The following is a 22,384-nucleotide window of genomic DNA, read 5'->3' on the forward strand; positions in this document are numbered from 1 at the left end:
GTTCAGTTAGATACACAGTAAGAATGGTTGGACCCTGAAGTTCTTTTTCTAAACTCTTTATTAGTTCGTGTCAATCAGTACTCTGCTCACTTTTTAAAATTTAGTTTTAATTATTTGTAAAAATTTAAAACCATCTTAAGATGGTTAAAGAACCGCTGAAATGCACAGAGCAACATCAATAATCCAACATACTAATAAAAATGTTGAAATACAATTAAAATATTTAATTTTATTTATTTACTTATTAACAATAATGCATCAACACATCTAGCAGAATGATTCTCACGAATTAATACCTCAAGAGCTTTCTAGAACAGGCAAGTTTGTATTACCCAGATCAGGAGGTTCTTCGCACAGTCACACCCTCATCTACTCACACCTTGACAATTACAATGTTCTCTACATGGGGCTACCCTTGAAAAGCGTTCAGAGACTTCAGCTAGTTCAAAATACAGCCGTGCGAGCCATTATGGGCATACCAAGGTGCACACATATTACTCCAAATCTCCACGAGCTGCATTGGCTACCAGTGAGTGTCCAGACTCAAGTCAAGGTGTTGGTTGTTACCTTTAAAGCCCTACATGGCTTAGGACCAGACTACTTATGGGACCATCTGCTACCTCATACTTCCCTGTGACATCTACCAAACAATGCCAGTTGGCGGGACCACGGGGAAGGGCCTTCTCTGTGGCAGCTTTGGAACTTTGGAACCAACTACTATCCCCACCCTACCGGCCTTCCAGAAAGCTGTTAAAACCTGGCTTTTCCGGCAGGTCTGGGGCCGTTAAGTTGTCACCTTGATGCAGCCATGAATGATTGAGAGTATGTATGGTTTGTAGGAATATTAATGTATTTTAATAGTTCTTTTGTAGCTATATTGTATATTATTTTTATCATTGTAAGCTGCCCAGAGTCCATTTGGAATTAGGCGGCATATAAATGCTACTAATAAATAAATAAATATTCAAAGATCATAAGACTGGAAGTCAATATCATCTCAGAAGAGGCAGACAAGCTATTCCATATGAGAGGAATTCTCAGAGTTTTCGGGCCAATAGTGCTGATTGTACTCTTGATTCTCTAAGCTTGGTTTAATCAAAATTGTCCAAATATATTTTTATTTATGTTTATTACTAGTTAGCAGCATACTGTTTTTATTCTCATATTGTATTCCCTTAGGGAATTTCCATAAAATACATCTCTTACAATGCCTTATTTGTAACAGACCATTTCAATATCAGATTAATTCATTGAATTTTAATATGCATATCTACTTTAAACAAGGGGGGGGAAAAACACCTTCCATTTGAATATGTTGCTAATATTAAGCCTGGAAAAGCAGCTTACAGCTTTACTCATATTATAGTCTTCGTTTAGCAACTGCCTAGTACAGAAACACATTATAGTTATGATGGTGATGAAAAAGTAATATTGTGACCAATCCCTGCATTTACAACCTTCACAGATTTGTAAAGCAAAGAAAAGCTGAAGTAAAATCACTTGATAATGGTTTCATTTAGGGACCACTCTAATGACTATATTGTTGCTTCAAATTGTAATGACTAAATGAGCACTTCCTATGTAGACTCGAATCAAGCAGCCCATACACTCCTTTGACTCCTGCAAAATATGAAGCATTAAGAACTAGAGTCTACTGAGCTGTATCTCCAAAAGAAGAAACAACAAAGTCAATACAGATAAATGAATATTATGCAGCTAAAATTGTACATTCATTTTAATTTAACGATCCCGTAATCCCTTATGGGACAGAGTCTGGGCAACTGAATGGAGTTGAGTGTTTACTGGCTGGATGCCAATCCTGTCACCAATGCGGAATTATATTCAGCAGATATAATCTCATCGTGCCCAGAGACCACTAAAATTGTACATTGCTGTTTTGAAAACATTCAAACCAAATAATTGTCTTTAAAATATGAAGTAAAAAGGTCTTACGGTCTGTTGCAGCTTAGAGTTAGTTGTGAAGGCAACTCAGCAATGTATATTAGAGACATAAATCATGATAATCTAAAAGAGAGCTAATGACTTTGAAAATGAAAAACAAAATGGCACTCTGACATAAATCAGCAGGTAGAGTACATGTTTTAATATGGGTTCAAACCTTATTTTTGCTTTATTTTTATTTGTCTGATTGTTATGTGTGGTGGGACTGGTCTCTGGGCCTCACGCAATTTTCATTGTCAATGACAATTTGTTGTACTGACAATGACAATAAAGTATTTATATTTATAATTATTATTAGACTTGTATGCCACCCTTCTCCAAAGACTTGGGGCGGCTCACAGGGTACAATACAAAAACAATGTGTATACAAATCTAATTAATTAAAACTATAAGCTAAGATCCCACTATGTTAAAAACAGTCAATCAACCCAGTCACAACCGTACATCACATTTAATATTTAATATTATATTTTTCTGTAAGTTCTTTCTGTTGCAGGATGAATATTAAGACACAAACACACACACACACATAACATTACAGAAGACACAATATGATTGGGCACTCACCCACTTCACTGTTTTCAGGAATCACTGCTTCATACCGAGTATGACTGAAATAAATCATTTCTCTGTATGCTTTAGAAGAGATGGTCACAACGCCTGTAGCAGTTCTAGCTGGGATCCCTTGATCGCATGCCACTATCACGAGGTGGGTGAATAAGCCATCATTAGATACAGATTCCTTAAGAAATATTTCACCTGTGCTTGAATCCATCTCAAACATTGTGGCTGGTGTCACAAACCGAAACTTCAGAGTTCCATTGAGACCTAAATCTAAGTCCCTGGATTGCACAGTAGCTATTGCCTGATTTATAGGTGTTTGAGAGGATACTTGAACATTAAGAGGATGCTCTAAGAAAAAAGGATTATTGTCATTTACATCTTCAATCTGTACTACTATAGTAACACTGGCACTTCTTGGTTGCCAGACATCAGAATCTGTCGCTACAGCTTTAAATATATATTGAGATTGTCTCTCTCGGTCCATTGGTTTATTAGTACTGACAACGCCGCTAGTTCTGTTAATAGTAAACATTCCAAGAGTTTCATCCATTAGAGTGTACACAATCTTTCCATTTGGACCTTCATCTGCATCTACAGCAAACAGTTCAAGAATTGATGACTTTTCTTCAATATCTTCACTTATAATTGCTTTATAAGGATTTCTTGTAAATAAAGGACTGTTGTCATTTTCATCCAGGACTATGATTTGTAATTCCATAACAGAACTTCTTGGTGGATTGCCTAGATCAAAACACTCTATGACCAAGGTAAAATTGTTCACTCTCTCTCTGTCCAAACTGCAAGTAGTGAAAAGGTCTCCTGTACTTTTGTGCAAAGCAAAGTATCCTCCGGTATTACCACCTTCAAAATGATACATCAATTAAAAGCAAAACAATAACAAGGAAATCTTTCTATAACATTATATATTTACGTATAAATTCTATGTAAGAACTGGGACGCTGACAAAAGTTCCAAATACTAAAAAGTATTTTATCCATACTTTTAAAGATTAACAGATGCAGGACTTAAATCTGATTGTGAATTTAAGAATAACATATATTTCCTAAGGAAAAAAAAGATTTTTAATGAGACAGCTATACTTTTTCAAAGGATTATATATTTCCCATATTGTAGAATTTAAACAGTCTTTTAATAACAATAAACCATATTAACACAAGTTAAAAATACAAAATACAAATATTACAATGATCATGTTTTATGAGAAGCTTAAAAGGGTTAACAGATGCTAAATTTAAAATCTTGCTTTTTAAAAATAAATATATATCATTAAATTTTTCACCTTACCAATTATTTGATATTGCATAATTCCATTATTAGCTATATCATCATCCATAGCCAGGAGCGTTGTTATTGTTGAAGGCAGTTGGTTCTCCAATATTTGGATATCAGAAAATGGAAAGATGATCTTAGGAGTATGATCATTTTCATCTAGTACTCTAAAGATAATTGATGCTGTACTGGATAAACAAGGAGTGCCCCCATCTTGAACAAGCACTATATTTGAAAATAAGCATATTTGAAAACTGACTTATAGTAACAGATTGATGAGATCAGATTGGGAACCATTCTCCCTAAATGGTCAATTCAACACTGCTTTGTTTCATTCAAATATGTTCACACAAATGATACAAATCAAAGGTAATGCATTCCTTCTACATTTTAGACAAATTAAATTTAAAGGGAAATAATCAGTTTAAAACTATGTGTTACGTACATTGTATACAGTATATAGTATCCAGTGAAGGGTTACCAAAAATTTTACTACCACACTGTGGGCATGGCTTATGCAGGATGCCCTGCATTTTCTTTCAACATCTTTCAGTGCAAATTGGGTGCTCTGGGATGCAGCTCCATTTTCGCTGCCCCACTGCCCCGGTCCGGGCAGCAGCCCACCCCTGATAGTATCTCAAACGCCTTACCTTTAATATGAAAAATATCTTGGCTTTCCCTGTCAAGCGAGGCCGCTGTTCTAATTTCTCCAGTATTTGAGTTTATTTGAAAATTCTCATATGCAGGTCCTGGCAATATTTCATATTTAAGTAGGGAATTGATTCCTTGAAATGGGCACACAAACATACACACACGTAAAAATCAGTTGGTTTTAAATGCGCCATTATAGTATTAATAATAGCTTTCAAGCAGTTTCCTGGCATATTTGTTTATTGCAAAGGTGATATAGAATTATTTTTATCTACATATTTGTTCTGCACTATTTTATTTAAAAGTCAGTGGTAAGTCAAATATGAACATTTTAGAGATTTCTTTTAGACCTTTGAAGGGTTAAAAAGAATGTAGCATGACTTTTTAATTCAAACGTTAGTGTGGCATTTGCAAATATTAAAGTTCTCTATTATTAAATAAAAGATAAAATATTCCGATGGGTCAGATAAAGTTAACCCTTGTAGTTCAATGAGACCTCTCTCCCCCAAATAAAATGTTATAAAGATCAAAATCTAAGAAATAAATGCTAGTCATAGGGTTTTTAGTGTTATTTTGGTAATTAGTATATCTTTACTAGTTAAGGATTTTACATTAATATTGGAAATTCTCAGTTTATCACATGGCCAAATTGACTTGTTTAAACAGCGAAATTAGTTTGATTATTTGATTTACATTTATTGCTTATAGATGTTTTCCATAAAACAGAAAAAGATGAACGTATGATTTATGGATTTGTTGATTAGATAAGTTAGACTAGAGTATAGAAAGAGAATCACAGTGAAATTTATAGAAAAAGGTAAATTTATAGTTGCAATTATAACTTGTATAGAATATTGAAAACTACATTAATATTTCTTTTTCTTCAATTATATTTTTTCTTTCTTGCATTTTATCTATTTTTGATTTATTTATTTTTTCTTCCTTATTCTATATTATTAGTTTTAGAAATATTTAATAAATAATATTTTGCACTGTCCATATAAAGAATAGCAACCATTTAAACATATAAGCATTATATCATGGTTAGATAGGTGAATAAATTATTCATAATCACACTATAAAGTAAAAGTTTAACTTTTTTGTGTTATGTTGGAAATTGATTCCGTAAGTATATTTTGATAATCCTAAAGATTTTCAAATAATAAGTGAAACTTATTCTCTTGTAATGCATTTGCAAGTGTAATCCTTCAGTCAATTTAATTACAACATATGAATCTACTATCAAGAATGGTCCTATTCTTTTTAATATGTTTGTGAGTGACATAGGGGAAGGTTTGGTAGGGAAGGTTTGCCTATTTGCCGATGACTCTAAAGTGTGCAATAGGGTTGATATTCCTGGAGGGGGTCTGTAATATGGTAAATGATTTAGCGTTACTAGATAAATGGTCAAAGCAATGGAAACTGCAGTTTAATGTTTCCAAATGTAAAATAATGCACTTGGGGAAAAGGAATCCTAAATCTGAGTATTGCATTGGCAGTTCTGTGTTAGCAAAAACTTCAGAAGAGAAGGATTTAGGGGTAGTGATTTCTGACAGTCTCAAAATGGGGTGAGCAGTGTGGTCGGGCAGTAGGAAAGGCAAGTAGGATGCTTGGCTGCATAGCTAGAGGTATAACAAGCAGGAAGAGGGAGATTGTGATCCCCTTATATAGAGCGCTGGTGACACCACATTTGGGAGTACTGTGTTCAGTTCTGGAGACCTCACCTACAAAAAGATATTGACAAAATTGAACGGGTCCAAAGACGGGCTACAAGAATGGTGGAAGGTCTGAAGTATAAAACGTATCAGGAAAGACTTAATGAACTCAATCTGTATAGTCTGGAAGACAGAAGGAAAAGGGGGGGACATGATCGAAACATTTAAATATGTTAAAGGGTTAAATAGGGTTCAGGAGGGAAGTGTTTTTAACAGGAAAGTGAACACAAGAACAAGGGGACACAATCTGAAGTTAGTTGGGAGAAAGATCAAAGGCAACATGAGAAAGTATTATTTTACTGAAAGAGTAGTAGATCCTTGGAACAAACTTCCAGCAGACGTGGTTGGTAAATCCACAGTAACCGAATTTAAACATGCCTGGGATAAACATATATCCATTGTAAGATAAAATACAGGAAATAGTAAAAGGGCAGACTAGATGGACCATGGGGTCTTTTTCTGCCGTCAGTCTTCTATGTTTCTATGTTTCTATCTGATCCATCATTTACCAATTGTGAGCTTTATTCTTTGAGAATACAATATCCCTGATTTTTATGCATGTCCCTTAAAAATGGAGCTGTGATATTAAATATATAATTTTCCATCGGCTGTGATATTAAACATATAATGTTCCATATTAGCCGATTAGTCGGTTGTCATGACAGAATTCTGCCATATCTGAGGGTAACAAAATAAAATGTTACTTATGAAATTTAACAGCTCTTTATTTTTTAGAACAGCTGTATGCCTTTAGTCTATAATGGGAAACTTACTTCCCATTTTTGTCTTTTATAATTTTATATAAAATTACTTCCATATTTCTTGTGGTTTCAGTGCTGAGGAAAGCATAGCATCTTTTTCATAATGTTTATTGCAAAATAATACTGTAACAATAACTATAGTTATTTATTATAAACAAGTGTATATGTCACGTTATTATACATTATTTTACCTTCAGTTATTCAATTTATTTGGTCTCTCGCCTTGGAAAAATGTTAAATAAAAACAGCTAATCAGAACGCCCTATTCTGTTATCAGTACAAAATGCTGCTCACTATTAAATGTTTTCTGACTTGCCTTCTCGTTTTTACAACCTTATTTATTTATTTATTTATTTATTTATTTATTTATTTATTTATTTATTTATTTATTTATTTATTATTTAGATTTGTATGCCGCCCCTCTCCGCAGACTCGGGGCGGCTCACAGCAGGATACAACAATTCATGACAAATCTAAATATAATTTAAAATATTTTAAAAACCCCATTTACTAAGCAAACATACACACAAACATACCATGCATAAATTGTACATGCCAGGGGGAGGTGATTCAGTTCCCCCATGCCTGATGACAAAGGTGGGTTTTAAGGAGTTTACGAAAGGCAGGGAGAATAGGGGCAGTTCTAATCTCTGGGGGGAGTTGGTTCCAGAGAGTCGGGGCCGCCACAGAGAAGGTTCTTCCCCTGGGGCCGGCCAACCGACATTGTTTAGTTGACGGGACCCAGAGAAGGCCCACTCTGTGGGACCTAATCGGTCGCTGGGAGTCGTGCGGTAGAAGGCGGTCTCGGAGATATTCTGGTCCAGTGCCATGAAGGGCTTTAAAGGTCATAACCAACACTTTGAATTGTGACCGGAAATTGATCGGCAGCCAATGCAGACTGCGGAGTGTTGGTGAAACATGGGCATACCTAGGTAAGCCCATGACTGCTCTCGCAGCTGCATTCTGCACGATCTGGAGTTTCCGAAGACTTTTCAAAGGTAGCCCTATGTAGACAGCATTACAGTAGTCGAACCTCGAGGTGATGAGGGCATGAGTGACTGTGAGCAATGAGTCCTGGTCCAGATGGGGCCGCAACTGGTGCACCAGGCGAACCTGGGCATTTTCTATTGTTTCTTTGTCTGAACTGGGGAAACCTGGTCCAATTAACAAGGGAACTATCATAAAAGCTGAAAGAACAACTCTAACAAGAATAAGTATTTTATAGTATCCCAAGAAATAAGGCAACATCAAGATCCATATAGTCTACATAGAAGAGTCATCTTCAAGTAAGTATCCATCCCAGCTATTGTCAGAAAACCAAGATTATAGCTTTTGCCCAAAGTCCGAAAGTCCATTTATGGAGCACTAATGGCCACAAAATAGAATAAGTGACTAGCTTTTAATATTTATGAGTAATCATGCATGCCACTGGCTCAAGCCCACTGTGAATATATGGTTACTACTGGACAAACATCTTCCAATGCTATCCTATTTCTAAATCAAGGAAAGGTATTATATTCCACTGAACTAAGCCTCTAGCCCAGTTCCTTTATGGGACTTTGGTTGGGTCACCAGGTTTGTATTTTTTCACCTCTCTGGAAAATGTACAATCTAAATTCAACAGAGAAGCTCTCCAGATACCACACTATTTATTAAATGTACACCTACAACTGGAGACAGGCATGATTAAAATTGAGTCCACAATGCCTCTAGCATCTATAAACATTTGGTTAAAGTTCAACTTCTTTCCTCAAGGCTTAGCACCACTAATCCTCAGGATAACTTCCAATCCACATGGATCAAGGCTGTGGAATTGTCTTTCAAATTTAGGCTACCCACCCTCCACATTTCTTCAGATGGAATATGAATCGGGGGGAAAAATCCCTGAAACAAGGGTTAAAAGAAAAAGGAAAGCACATCTAGGGAAAGCTTCGATTTTCCTGTCACCACTACATATGTTTCACACCGTTACTATGGCCAGCTGCATCACACAACTAGAAACACCTAACTATCAGAAAGCTTTCTCTCTTGCACCATGCAAGAATTTGCATGCAAGCAGGAACTCATGGAATAAAATAGACAAAGTAATAAAAACGAGAAAGCTAAAATGCTGTGGGACTTTAGGTTTTAAACTGACAAGCATTTGCCACACAACACCCCAGACTTAACAATTTTTATAAGAAAGACAAAATAAATCTGGACATTAGACATCTGAAAGCAGCAGAATAGAACAGAAAAGTACAAAATACAAAAACCTGAAAATAGAAGAACAATGATGACAAAGGAAACAAAGATAGCAGCAATAACATTGGGCACTTTGTGTGCAATTCCAAAACATCTGGAGCAACAATTGACATTTACAAAATCAACATCAGTCAATTACAAAAGGCAACCTTACTTGGAATAGCTTACATTTTGTTATGACTTCAATATTATTGAATAACATCTGGCTATCCCAGGTCCTTGAAATGATTCGATAGGTGGACAAAAATGTCAATTTCAGTCTAAACATCTGGCTGCAACCAACTATAATAATAATGGTGATTTTATTGTCAAACCTGCTATAGACCAAAATCTAAGTAAAATTAATATCTGGAATGAATACGATAAGAAACAGACTTTTTTTTTGGAGCAAATTCCAAGATGTTCTGCAAGTGACAATCAAAATGTCCATGGAGGAAGAAGTAATTGTGTAACTCTTGGAGGTCAAATTACTTCTGTGGTTCAATACTTTGCATATTAAGAGATTCAAACAATGAATAAACTTCTGCTCATAGAGAACAGTCTAATGTCCTAATTAAGATACATTAGTGTTTTATCAGAATATTGGCTAAGATAAGAATCTACCATTAAAAAAAAATCAGTGGTATGCTCATACCTCTAATTATTGCCAAAGTAATATGGAGTCAGTTTATGAGGTTCTTAAATTATGCCTGAAGTTATAGATTGCATTCAAGAAAAGAGAGAAATGCACACTGCATGCAGACTGACATCTATATTATACTCAAAAAGAAACAGGGATAGGGAGGTGGGAATCCCATTAGATTCTTGGGAAAAGAAGCCTGGGATGCCTTGCTTACTTCTAATTCAGTGTTTCCTCTTAGTTATGTTATGGAGACTCTTTTCTCTCCAACTGTGGTTGTGGACTGTTTGCAATGTGGGGGAGATTTCATGAGTAGAAAGTTGGCCATCTACAACATGTTTGTTGCCTCAATTTTCTGGCCCTTGAATCGTTTGTTGGATAAAATAAAAATTTATCCACACTGTGATCAATCAGTTTCTCTTTTTAATGTACTTCTCTGCAAAATATGCGTGTGGACAATGCTTTATGTAAAAATTCTATTGTGAATTTTGGAACAAAGGAAGGACTGAGATAGCAATCAAAGGAAGAAAAGCAATGTTTCCTTGAACAACAATTGTTGACTTGGAAACTAAACTCAAGTCGATGCTATTGTGTTCTCTGTTTATGAAAAATCAGATTCTTTAATATCTGTACAGTGTCCTGTGAAAACCGTCTTTTTTTACACCGAATTTAAAAAATCCTTTCTAAAGTTCAAATCTGGCTTTTATTTATATATACTTTAGGCCCACTTTACTATTATTATTATTAATAATAATAATAATAATAATAATAATAATAATTTATTAGATTTTTATGCCGCCCCTCTCCGAAGACTTGGAGCAGCTCACAACAAAATTCCTCATGCTAGAAGCCTAGACCATTTTATAAGAAGAGCATAGTTTCTCTTCAGTTTTGAATACCACTTATCGGATAGAATAGAAAGCAGGGTTATAAAATAGAGACAGTGGAATCTCATTGTAATGACAAACTAACCTTTAATATATCAACACAGTTGTCTGAAATTCAGTAAAATAAATTGGCAAGTGTAATGTATACTAGAGATAGAAATATATACTATAGTTAGGGAAGCATGAATATAAAATTTGATACACTAATTTAAAGTCTGGGAACTCTACACACATTTCATGTTCTACTGTTCTAATATTTGTGTATTTTTGTTTTGTCTGTCTGTCTGTCTGTTTGGTAGCTAAGTCTCCCCCCCCCTCCGTTTCTCCCTCCCTCCTTCCATCTATATCTGGGAATTTGAAATGATGAGGGTATATGGAACTTCAGGAGCTGTAACTTGAGTGTTGAATTATTTTAAATTTAAAAAAGTGACATTGATACCCTCTTCCTTTTGCATTTAATATAGCATTTGATTTAAAAAATAAATTAAAAAGCTTTATGAAATAAGTATTTGAATTGAAATTGTCCATAATTTATTTTCCTCTTTAATAAAAATATAATTTAAAATGGTATTATACTGCCCCATCCTGGACAGATGGAATGAGTGCATCTGTGTAATAACTTTTTTTTTGCTTCTCAACCTTTATTGGACCATTGGACCTTTAATGGACCATTACAAACTGTTGGGGAGAGGATGTTATTGGGTTTCCTTTTTAACTTTTAAAAGAGCCTAGATCCGCAGTCCAGTGGGACAATTTTCAATCTGGGACACCTATCATTAATCAGTATTATTTAATGAAAATCTATAGCAGAGACTTTTCAAACTTGGCTGCTGGGGACAAATAGGATAAACTGCCTTAAGATATAATTGCATCATAAAGTTCTGCTCCATCTTTCAAAGACATCTTCAACAAGGTCTTGGCCCATTTTTTTTAAAGTAACTTAGGAGAGAAAGGCTAGAACTCAATGTTATATACTTCAATGACATATACTTACAATCCGGGGTGGGTTCTACTTACTTTCCCTGCTGGTCTGCATCACGTCGGAAGTGCACATTTTGCATGCGCAGTCGCTTCACTCATGCGCACCCTATCACACTATGCAAGTACCCCTCTGTGCATGTGCAAGCCTATTTCACAGAGCAGCGACAGAAAACCAGTTCTGGAATTGGCCAGCTGACTATCGCTGTGGTTCAATTTCCCGCCACCAGTACAGAGGAAGCAGTCCGAACTGGCAGCAACCTACCACTGCACTTTTGTATCCAAACAAAAAAAAATTGTCCCTGCAAATATTTTGGATTTAACAAGTATTTTCAGACAAATATTAAGGAAATGCAGAAGCTCAAGTGCCAAGCATTGGAAAGCCATCTGAAAAGGGAACAAGGACTTTGCTAGTCTATTTAAAGTATTAGGCAAATATTTTGATTGGACATAAGGCAATATCCTGTATCCTTAGGAACAAATATTGAGAAATTTTAATTACAGGTAGTCTTTTAGTTCATTTAGTGACCATTCAAAATTACAATGGCACTGAAAAAAGTAACTTATGACCATTTTTCACACTTATGACTATTGGGGTATACTCATGGTAGCGTGATTTACAAATGATTTACAAATGTGTGACAACTGACTCACATTTATGACAGTTGCAGTGTCCCAGAGTCATGTTTTTTCCGTATTATTAATTTAAGAACTGCAGTGACTCACTTAACAAATGTGGCAAGAAAAGTCGTAAAATGGGGAAAAACTCATGTAACAAAGTTCTCACTTAGCAACATACACATTGGGCTCAATTGTGGTCCTAACTCGAGGACCACGTGTACAGTCCAATTTAACAAGTATAACTATGTTCTATGTTAATGCAAGAAATCTCACTTTGCATTCCATTATACTTTGTATTCAATTACCATTAACCAATGCTGATCGAATTTACAACTTCTGAGTTTTTAAAAATATTTAATCCCTACCAAGTAAGTAACAAGTAGACCCAGAATTTTTCTTAAATGGTATCTATAAATAAATTTTTTGTATGCACAGTGTACAAGATGTATAGTACCTAGCTCTGGCAAGAGTGCCATTTCTAGACTTATCTATAGCAGGAAGCAACAAAGGTGTTCCAAATGGATTTACTGTTAATTCATTTTTCAGTACTTTTCAGAAAACTGTCTGGAAAGATTATCCCAAAGGTTTAAGTAGTGCAAAAGCAGCAGCCCATATTTATAGGACTCATTCAGTGGCTTTATATCAAACATTCCTCTAATGCAATCCCTTAAAGAGACATTCCTAATCTGAGCTAAATATCCCTTTAGTCTGTCAGCACATTCACTATCGCATACTAATTGAGCTACACTGGTTTCGGTATTCTAAGGCATCTGGAAGTGAGGAATCTAAGAGAAGAAGAATTAGACATTTTTATTCATTATCTTTATGTTCTTCTTCAAGAAACATATTTACATATATTAAGGTTTTGTGGATGAACCACATATACTGTAATAGCGTTGAAATCAAAAAGTTACTTTTCTATATACAAATCTGGATCCTTTAGTGGAGATAAAATATTTGCCTACTCTTACATATATAACAAATGGAATTCATTCCTGTTGGAATAATAAATAAATAAAAATGAAAAAATGTAAGACTGTTGACCATTTTAAAAAATGTTTTGCTTTTTAAAGGAAAATTACCTGAATCTTTATCTACTGCTTCAACTTTAATGCCAAGCATTCCCGGGGCTCTATTTTCCCAGACTGAAGCTTCATATATAGCTTTGGTGAATATGGGTGCTTCATCATTTACATCAAGAACAATTACTGTCAGGTTCTGAATGGCAGATAGGGCTGGATTGCCATTATCAAGAGCAACAACTTTCAGGTTATAATATTCTTGGTTTTCACGGTCCAAAGCAAAGACTGTTGTTAGCACTCCTAAAGTAAGATGAGAAAAGATATTACAGTAATGCTATCACATTCAGTTGCAGTTCCCATAATGCACTACTACGAGGAGGTACAGCATTGACAGTTCAGATACCATATGCCAATCTACAGTTTGTTCTAACCAATATTCAGAAACCTATGTTGCTTGTTGTGCAAAGAATCAGAAAATTATTGTACATCTTATCATAACATAGGCTATGAGTACTAGGACCTCAAAGAAAAGGAACTTATTAGGAACACATATATCTGCAAAATAGTTTTCTAAAACATGTTTGGAACTTCAGCATTATGCTTATGAATGTTCTGTTCTTTGGTTAATGGTGATTTTGAAAGCCTCTTAGAATGCCATTTACAAGTTTGATTCAAATAATTATCTCTAGTATCAAATATTCCTTTTATAGAGATATACTTTATACTAGTGATGGTGAAATTTTTTTGGCTTGCGTGCCAAAAAGGTACGTGCATGCACTTAAGCGCACACGCACATGCTCACACCCATAATGCAATGCCCTCCCCCCGCCCATGTGTACAACCCCATGCTGTACCTCTGAGCATGCACACAACCCTGCTCCTTGTGCATGCCCACAGGTCTCACTGAAGCCTCCAAACTTCCAGTTGGCCTGTTGGGTCATTTTTCGCCATTCCCAGGGTTCAAGAGGCTTTCTGGAAGCCTGGGGAGAGCAAAAATGGCCGAAAACAAGGCTGCAGCTGACATAGGACAACGCTTTGTGTGCCCTCAGATATGGCTCCGCGTGCCACTTGTGGCAGGCATGCCATAAGTTCGCCATCACTGCTTTATGCTGATACAATTCCAGAGATGTTGATCTTGATATAAATCTTACACTATTTCACATCTGTATACCTTAAGACACTCTTCTCCTATATGATTCTCCCTGCAAGATACAATCAGTATCTGAAGTCTTTTTTTAAACCCTAATTGCAAGCTAAATGGTTAATAGGAGCAAAGCTTCAGCATCAATTGTCCAATGTTTTCTTTCAGATGCTCAACTATAAAAAAGGCACTATAACAGTGGTTCTCAACCCGGGGTTCGGGACCCCTTTGGGGGTCGAATGACCATTTCATGGGGGTCGCCTGAGACCCTGGGAAAAGACAAATTTTACCTGGTATTAGGAACTAAAGCTTCTATTCTGGCATCATGGCACATATTTTTACAATCCGACCAATCAGGCGTTTACAGTGGGGGCGTGTCTCTGACCTTCCTGCCAATCAGCTCAAAGCTCTGTTGGGAGAATTAGTGCTAGACTTATGGTTGGGGGTCACCACAACATGAGGAACTGTATTAAGAGGTCGCGGTCTTAGAAAGGTTAAGAACCACTGCACTATAGTAAAGTCTTCAACTGAATGATTTTGGTCTAATATATATTTAAATCTTTTCTATTGATTTTAAGAGATGTTCAGGGTTTTTATGACTTTGGCCCTTATCAGCTTTTATGACTGCTTTGGCCTTCAGAGACATAGTGTATCACTGAAATAAATAAAAGCATTGGGAGCAGATAAATGTAAGTGCCATTCCCTATTTCTGCAAACCTTTGGTATCTCTCTTAAGGTTCTTTTAAACTATTTGTTTGGTTATACAAAGGTCATTCAGAGGTATGATTTTAAAATGTGCCTTCAGTATATTGATTTTGGTAAGCAGTTCTTTCTTAACACTGTGTCAATAAATTGACATGCATTTTAAGAAAACAGCTCCGCAGCAGCTGTGGTCTAGAGGTAGAGCTCTTGCCTCACAATCAGGAGGTTGTGAGATTGGTCCTAGGTAAAGGCAGATGCAGAGCGTCCTGCTTGGCAGGGCGTTGGACTAGATGACCTTTAAGGTCCCTTCAAACTCTGTTAAGATATTAAAACAACTTAAGAGTATTGAACTTTTTCCCATAGACCTCAGACTCTATGATAAATTACAACGTTCAATTTCCAGGAAATCAATAAGGATGCAATTAGTATTATCTCCAGGGTAACATCAATGGATTCAACTTATCCCTTTTAACTTACCAGTAGTTTTATCTATCAAAAAGGCCTGGTCTTCATTGCTTGAGAGAAGGTATGTGACTTGTCCATTCATTCCTTGGTCTGGATCATGTGCTATTATGTGATGTGCTATTGTGCCTACCTCTGCATCCTCTCTAATGTAGGAAATAGGAGATGAAACAAAGCTCGGGCTGTTATCATTGGCATCTAAAATGACAATTTTTGCTGTCAGTGAACACTGGTTATGCTCAGTCGGGTTTACAGCTTGATCTGAAGCCAATATTGTCAGGACAAAAAATGGAGTTATTTCTCGATCAAAGGATACTGCTGTAATTAAGGTACCATAAATAGGATGGATGAAAAATGAATTTTCTGTCAAGTAATTACTATGCATTGAATACTGAAAATTTCTGTTCGAAAAAGTACCATCTTCATCTCTTGCACTAAATGTATACACTAAAGTACCAATGGACATATTTTCCTGTATCCCAATTACAATAAAATTATTTTGGAAAGAAGGTGAGTGGTCATTTTGATCTTCAACATCAATACTGAGGAAAACAGTCTCATTGTGTGGAGAAATGTTTAGAGAGTCAGTTACAACAACTCTGAAGGAATAGTGAGATATTGCTTCATAATCAAGTGCTTTAGAAAGAAAGAGATCGCCTGTGGCATTATCAATTTCAAATGGAATATCAGAATCTTCTTCAGGGATAATAAAATGCTGTTTTCTGTTGGCATATAAATGCTGATCAGGGAGTTTTAAAGAGCGCATGACTTGAGCAGGTCTGAAATCTTCTGGTATGGCAAAATGTCTGATGTATTGAGAAGAATAAGAAATGCCTTTGCCAAGAGATATTACCTAGGTGGGGAAAGAATGTATTTGTTTATTAATGGCATTTTGTAACATCCCCCACACCCCCCCGAAATGGGAATGATTAATCATTCACTGACTAATATTCATTTCAGTTAAGAAACATAGAAACATAGAAGACTGACGGCAGAAAAAGACCTCATGGTCCATCTAGTCTGCCCTTATACTATTTCCTGTGTTTTATCTTAGGATGGATATATGTTTATCCCAGGCATGTTTAAATTCAGTTACTGTACTGTGGATTTACCAACCACGTCTGCTGGAAGTTTGTTCCAAGGATCTACTACTCTTTCAGTAAAATAATATTTTCTCATGTTGCTTTTGATTTTCCCCCCAACTAACTTCAGATTGTGCCCCCTTGTTCTTGTGTTCACTTTCCTATTAAAAACACTTCCCTCTTGAACCTTATTTAACCCTTTAACATATTTAAATGTTTCGATCATGTCCCCCCTTTCCCTTTTGTCCTCCAGACTATACAGATTGAGTTCATTCAGTCTTTCCTGATACGTTTTATGCTTAAGACCTTCCACCATTCTTGTAGCCCATCTTTGGACCCGTTCAATTTTGTCAATATCTTTTAGGTCTTGAAAATTTGAACAAGGTCAACTTGAACTTTCCATTTGTTTCATAAGACCTCTCTTGTTGAGTTGTCCCTAGATTAGGCTGCACAGCTGGAAATATTCCTCTTCGGAACTCACAATCAGAACATTATAACAGAACACCCCCAGTTCATTATTCTCATAAATAATATTCTGATATAGGAGATAATATATAATGCCATGATGGCTAACATGGCTTCATTTTCTAATATTTTCAAGCACTTTTGTGTTTGTTACTGTAGAATCCATAATGTATATTCAATGATTTTATCTATTGACTAATTTTGCAAATGATCCTTTGCGCTGTGGCAGAGGTTACTCTGCTATTACTTCTGAAGGAACTCAAAAATAATTCCAGTAACAATATTCTACTAATTGCATAACCAAGAGAAAATCGGGTGTCTCTTAAAGCTAAATGAAAGAATCTTCTTCATCCTATACCAGTGATGGCAAACCTATGGCATGGATGCCACAGGTAGCATGCAGAGCCATATCTGCTGGCACATGAGCCATTGCCCTAGTTCAATTCCAACTTGCATGTGTGTGTTGGCCAGCTGATTTTTGACTGACAGAGAGGCTCTGGGAGGGCATTTTTGGCTTCCAGAGAGCCTTTGGGTGTGTGTATGGATGGGGGTGTTTTTACCGTCCCCCAGCTCCAGGGAAGCTGTTGGAGTCTGGGGAGGGTAAAATACGAGCCTACTGTGTCAATCCTTATTCAAAAGTACTACTTCTCAAAAAACACTGTATGCTTAAGTCAATACCTCAATATTGATGACTGTTTCCCCTTGAAGAGAAGGATTTCCTTTGTCAATTGCCGTGATTACCATTCGGTAATTTGAATACCAATTGTATAAAAGAGCTTTGGTAGTTGTTAACTCACCGCTACTGCTGTCAATCTGAAAGTGACCTAAACTTTCTTCTGAAAGAGATACATGAGCATGTTAGGAAAATGTTTTTTAGAAGAACCTTAAGCGATTTAAAGTACTGAGTGGACAGCTGAGAATTCAACTCCTGTTGCCATTCTCTACCCTTTCTATGTAATGCAAAATTCTCTCACATGGCAAGCAGAATATAACCATGTTTCCCTAAATATGCATATATTTTCTCTCTGTCTTGCAGTTTTTAAAAAGATTCACTTAAATAGAAGTGCTTTGCTGGTTAAAGACTAGAGTAGTTTCTTGGTAAATATATAGCAGGAAAGAATAAATAGTTGATACCCTTGAGCAGCAGAGCACATTTTGTATCAACTGTGGTTTGGAACACAGTAGCTGTGCAATTTTTAACTAATCAGAAACTTACCAGAGTTTAAAGATAAACATAGATTGTCATGGCAAATAGGTTTTGAAATAATATCCAAAACAAAGATGCCACCCAACTAGTTTATCATAATTAAGATAAATATATTAATATATTCTTATAATGAACTGAATATGTGCTATCTGTGTTCTCCCAAAATAAGCCATGACAATTCATGAAGTCTAGATTCTCCTATTTCCTAAATAATTCCAAGAAATATGGAACTCGGAGAAAAGCAGACCAAGGAGAGAAGTAAGGTAGAACTAAGGAGAAATTCTCCTAACAGTGAGAACAAACTAATAGGGGGAACAGCAAGCCTTCAGAATTTGTGAGGGCTTCATCACTGGAGGCTTTTAAGAAGAGATTGAACAGTCATTTGTCTGAAATGGTATATGGTGTCCTGCTAGAGCAGGGGGTTGGACTAGATGACCTCCAACTCTGATGATGTTCTTGTTCCTGTCCCTATGGGCTAGGTATTGCCTCAATGGGATGTTCCCAGCAGGCTCATCTACCCTCCAATCCATAGAATCCCAGTATCTCAATAAAAAGTTAAAAAAAGGCAATAGTCACCTGAGTCCATAGCATTCCTTAAGTTACACATGGTTGGTGCTAAATGGATGACAGTGACCAGACACAGCCAAACTATTTTTATTTCATAAATAATAATACCTGAGGATAACGAATACAGCACTAGTCCATTGTTTCCAGAATCAAGGTCTTTGGCAAATATACTGGCCACCCGTGTTCCTGCTGGTTGCCTTTCTAAAACCTAAAATCAAACAATTCAGTTAAAAGTAAATGTTTCAAATTACAAGGAATTCAAATACAGTGATACCTCATCTTACAAACGCCTCGTCATACAAACTTTTCGAGATACAAACCCGGGGTTTAAGATTTTTTTGCCTCTTCTTACAAACTATTTTCACCTTACAACCCCCCCGCCACCGCTGGGATAACCCGCCTCAGGACTTCCGTTGCCAGTGAAGCACCTGTTTTTGCGCTGCTGGGATTCCCCTGAGGCTCCTCTCCATGGGAAACCCCACCTCCGGACTTCCGTTGACAGCGAAGCACTTGTTTTTGCGATGCTGGGATTCCCCTGCAGCATTGCAAAAACACAGAAGTCCAAAGATGGGGTTTCCTATGGAGGGGAACCTCGGGGGAATCCCAGCAGCGCAAAAATGGGCGCTTTGGCTGGCAAAAGGGGTGAATTTTGGGCTTGCACGCATTAATTGCTTTTCCGTTGATTCCTATGGGAAACATTGTTTCATCTTACAAACTTTTCACCTTAAGAACCTTGTCCCGGAACCAATTAAGTTTGTAAGACAAAGTATCACTGTAGTTTCTATTGCAAAACAAAATCATGACTTTGATTTGGTTTGGAGAAAATTTTCACAAATGGATGGGTTGATGCCATATAGTCAGATATTTTTCTGTCATGTTTTCCCCTTTTCTGAGTGGCTGGATCAGCATGCTTTTCAGCCTACTTATCAAAATATTATTTATAGTCAAATTTAATGACCGATTGCATCATGCTTACTTCTAGCTCTAGCTCTAAACTGTAATTTGTTGAGGTTGGTTGGGTCTGTTTTCCAGTCAGAGCATAACTAAGCTGATGTATTAAAAATATTTCATCTCACTGTCTAGCTGAGCACACACACATATATAAATACATAGTATGTTTATACATTTAGAATACATGCCATAACATTGTCATAGCATCTACTTCATTGATTTTTTTCTGTACTACCTATACAGGTTTTTCTTTAAAAAAATATAAGTCAAAGCAGGTAGCAGTATTTAACCAATTATGATTCCATAAAGCTACATTAATTAGATTTTATTAATATTTGAAATTGGGAACATTATCTGACAAAAGTAATGATAAACCAGCTCCACATGGTTGCCACAAGAAGTTCATGTTAATCATCGGGATTTCAGATCAAATTCTTTCACATTTTATAAGAGGATGTCCCAATTCAAACATTTGACCACAAGATGGTGACAAAAGCCAATTTTTCTTCATACATCTTTCTAACTTGCCTGTAATGCAAATTGAACATACATTGGGTAGAATTCACATTCAAATTTAAATTAATATCCTCCATATTCCGTCTCACTGTAATAAAATGTATAAAATGTCCCCAAAGCTGCACAGTAGCAGACTTCACATATTTTGGCAAACCTTGAAATGTAGCAGATCCTGGGAGAAGCATGGACGATTATCATTGAGGTCCATAACTGAGATATAGACAGATGTGGTAGCATTAAGTTGAGGGACCCCATGATCTGTTACCAGAGCAATCAAATGGTGCTGAACTTGCTGCTCATAGTCTAATGCCTCCCAGTTTATAATTTCTCCTGGTAAAAAGGGACAATGAAAGAAAGAGTATTGTGGGATACATTTTGATAATCTTAAGTAGCACAAGGAATCATTTGCTGCTTCTGTCACTTGATCCATTAGCCAGAGGCTAGCAAAAGCAGTCATTCAGCATTACGTGTGCATCTACTTTCATTGTGCAGTAAATGACTTGGACTTCACACAAAAGGTTAGTGTCAAAGCCAGATGCTATTAGAATCAATCTATAGCCAGATTCTATAGAAGCAATCAGATTACCAGGGTTCCAAGTAATACACCCATAGCAAACATAAAGAAGACTGCATTCTATTTTAGTGTTATTTTCCATATAATGCCCAATTTTACTAAATGTTCAGATGCAGTTTGTTAATTGACAAATAAATTAAATAATTAAACTAATTCAATGAATTCATATATTATTTAAAAAGTAACACATTCCCCCTGAATATAGGGAAGATTGAGAAATGTATTACCTGTATTGGAATTGATTCTGAAATCATTCTCATTTGATAAGATGAAGTAAGAGAGCTGCCCGTTTCTTCCTGAGTCCTTGTCAATTGCTTTAATTGTGCCAATCACACCTTGGGGTAATACTCTTTCCTCAACTTCAATAAAATAGTCACCGTGAAGAAACACAGGAGAGTTATCATTTTCATCCATTACGTTGATTATTATTAATGTGCTTGCATTTTGTACTGACTTATCCATTGAGCTACTAACAAAAGCTCTAAAACTATAAGTTTGCAAATGTTCATAGTCTAAAGGATTGCGTAAGTAAACCACACCTGTTTCTGGATCAATTTTAAAAGAAACCGAATCTATGTTATGTTCCAAAGAGTATGTAAGAGTAGCAGGAATGTGATGGGGATTTAACTTCAAGGCCCTTATTTGCACGATTGTAGCACCAAGACAGGATCCCTCGCTAACTTCCACTTGATATAACAACTTTTCAAAAGTCAACACAAGTGGACTTCTCTTTTGTTTGTCAATTAGCACTCCCAAAATCAACACAGAGCTCAGGGTAGGATTTCCATGATCTTCTGCTCTGATGTGTACCACTACATTCTCATGCTGCTTATGACCACTCAGATCTCTAATAAGGTAAAGAATCCCAAGAGCTGGATCAATAGTAAAAATACTTGATTGACTGTTTACAATGGCATAACGGATGAGCCCATTGAGCCCACTGTCATTATCTTCTGCACGAGCAATATAAAGAGCTGTTCCAGGCAGCGTGCTTTGAGATATATATATTTGATCATATTCTATCATAAATACTGGATAGTTATCATTGATATCAATCAGGGTTATGTTGACCTGGGCACTGCTGAAAATGGAAGAGCTTCCCAGTTGTGACTGCACTGTAAGAAGTATATGATTATGTGTTTCACGGTCAAGTTGTTTTCTAGTGTGTATGTTTCCACTGTGAGAATCAATAGTAAAAATTCTATGGGAATTGCCAGAGGAAATTCTATAAGAAACTGTATCCAGGAAACCTGTAAAAAAGGAATAAAACAGAGAAGTTTAATAGTGTAGAGATTTCATTTCATGGAAGTGTATTCCAGTTTGCTTGAAAAATCCATGCTACAATATTAAAAGAACTTGGTGTCATGTTTTACAACCGGATCACATAGCAAAGACAATCCTAG

General features: G+C 36.2%; 1 protein-coding gene across 1 annotated transcript in view; it reads right to left on the reverse strand.

The window, feature by feature from the left end:
* Positions 1-22,384, reverse strand: part of LOC139170643 (protocadherin-23-like) — a 67,931-nt gene that overhangs the window by 13,813 nt on the left and 31,734 nt on the right. Inside the window, exons 6-14 of the mRNA XM_070758134.1 lie at positions 21,209-22,231; positions 20,562-20,737; positions 19,049-19,148; positions 17,845-18,002; positions 15,635-16,472; positions 13,375-13,614; positions 4,467-4,601; positions 3,832-4,041; positions 2,530-3,387 (exon numbers count right to left, since the gene is read on the reverse strand). Of these exons, the coding sequence (XP_070614235.1) occupies positions 2,530-3,387; positions 3,832-4,041; positions 4,467-4,601; positions 13,375-13,614; positions 15,635-16,472; positions 17,845-18,002; positions 19,049-19,148; positions 20,562-20,737; positions 21,209-22,231 (3,738 nt within the window). The remainder of the gene's footprint in view (positions 1-2,529; positions 3,388-3,831; positions 4,042-4,466; positions 4,602-13,374; positions 13,615-15,634; positions 16,473-17,844; positions 18,003-19,048; positions 19,149-20,561; positions 20,738-21,208; positions 22,232-22,384) is intronic.

The sequence above is a fragment of the Erythrolamprus reginae genome, chromosome 7 (genome assembly GCF_031021105.1).
Source record: "Erythrolamprus reginae isolate rEryReg1 chromosome 7, rEryReg1.hap1, whole genome shotgun sequence".
Lineage (NCBI taxonomy): Eukaryota > Metazoa > Chordata > Lepidosauria > Squamata > Dipsadidae > Erythrolamprus > Erythrolamprus reginae.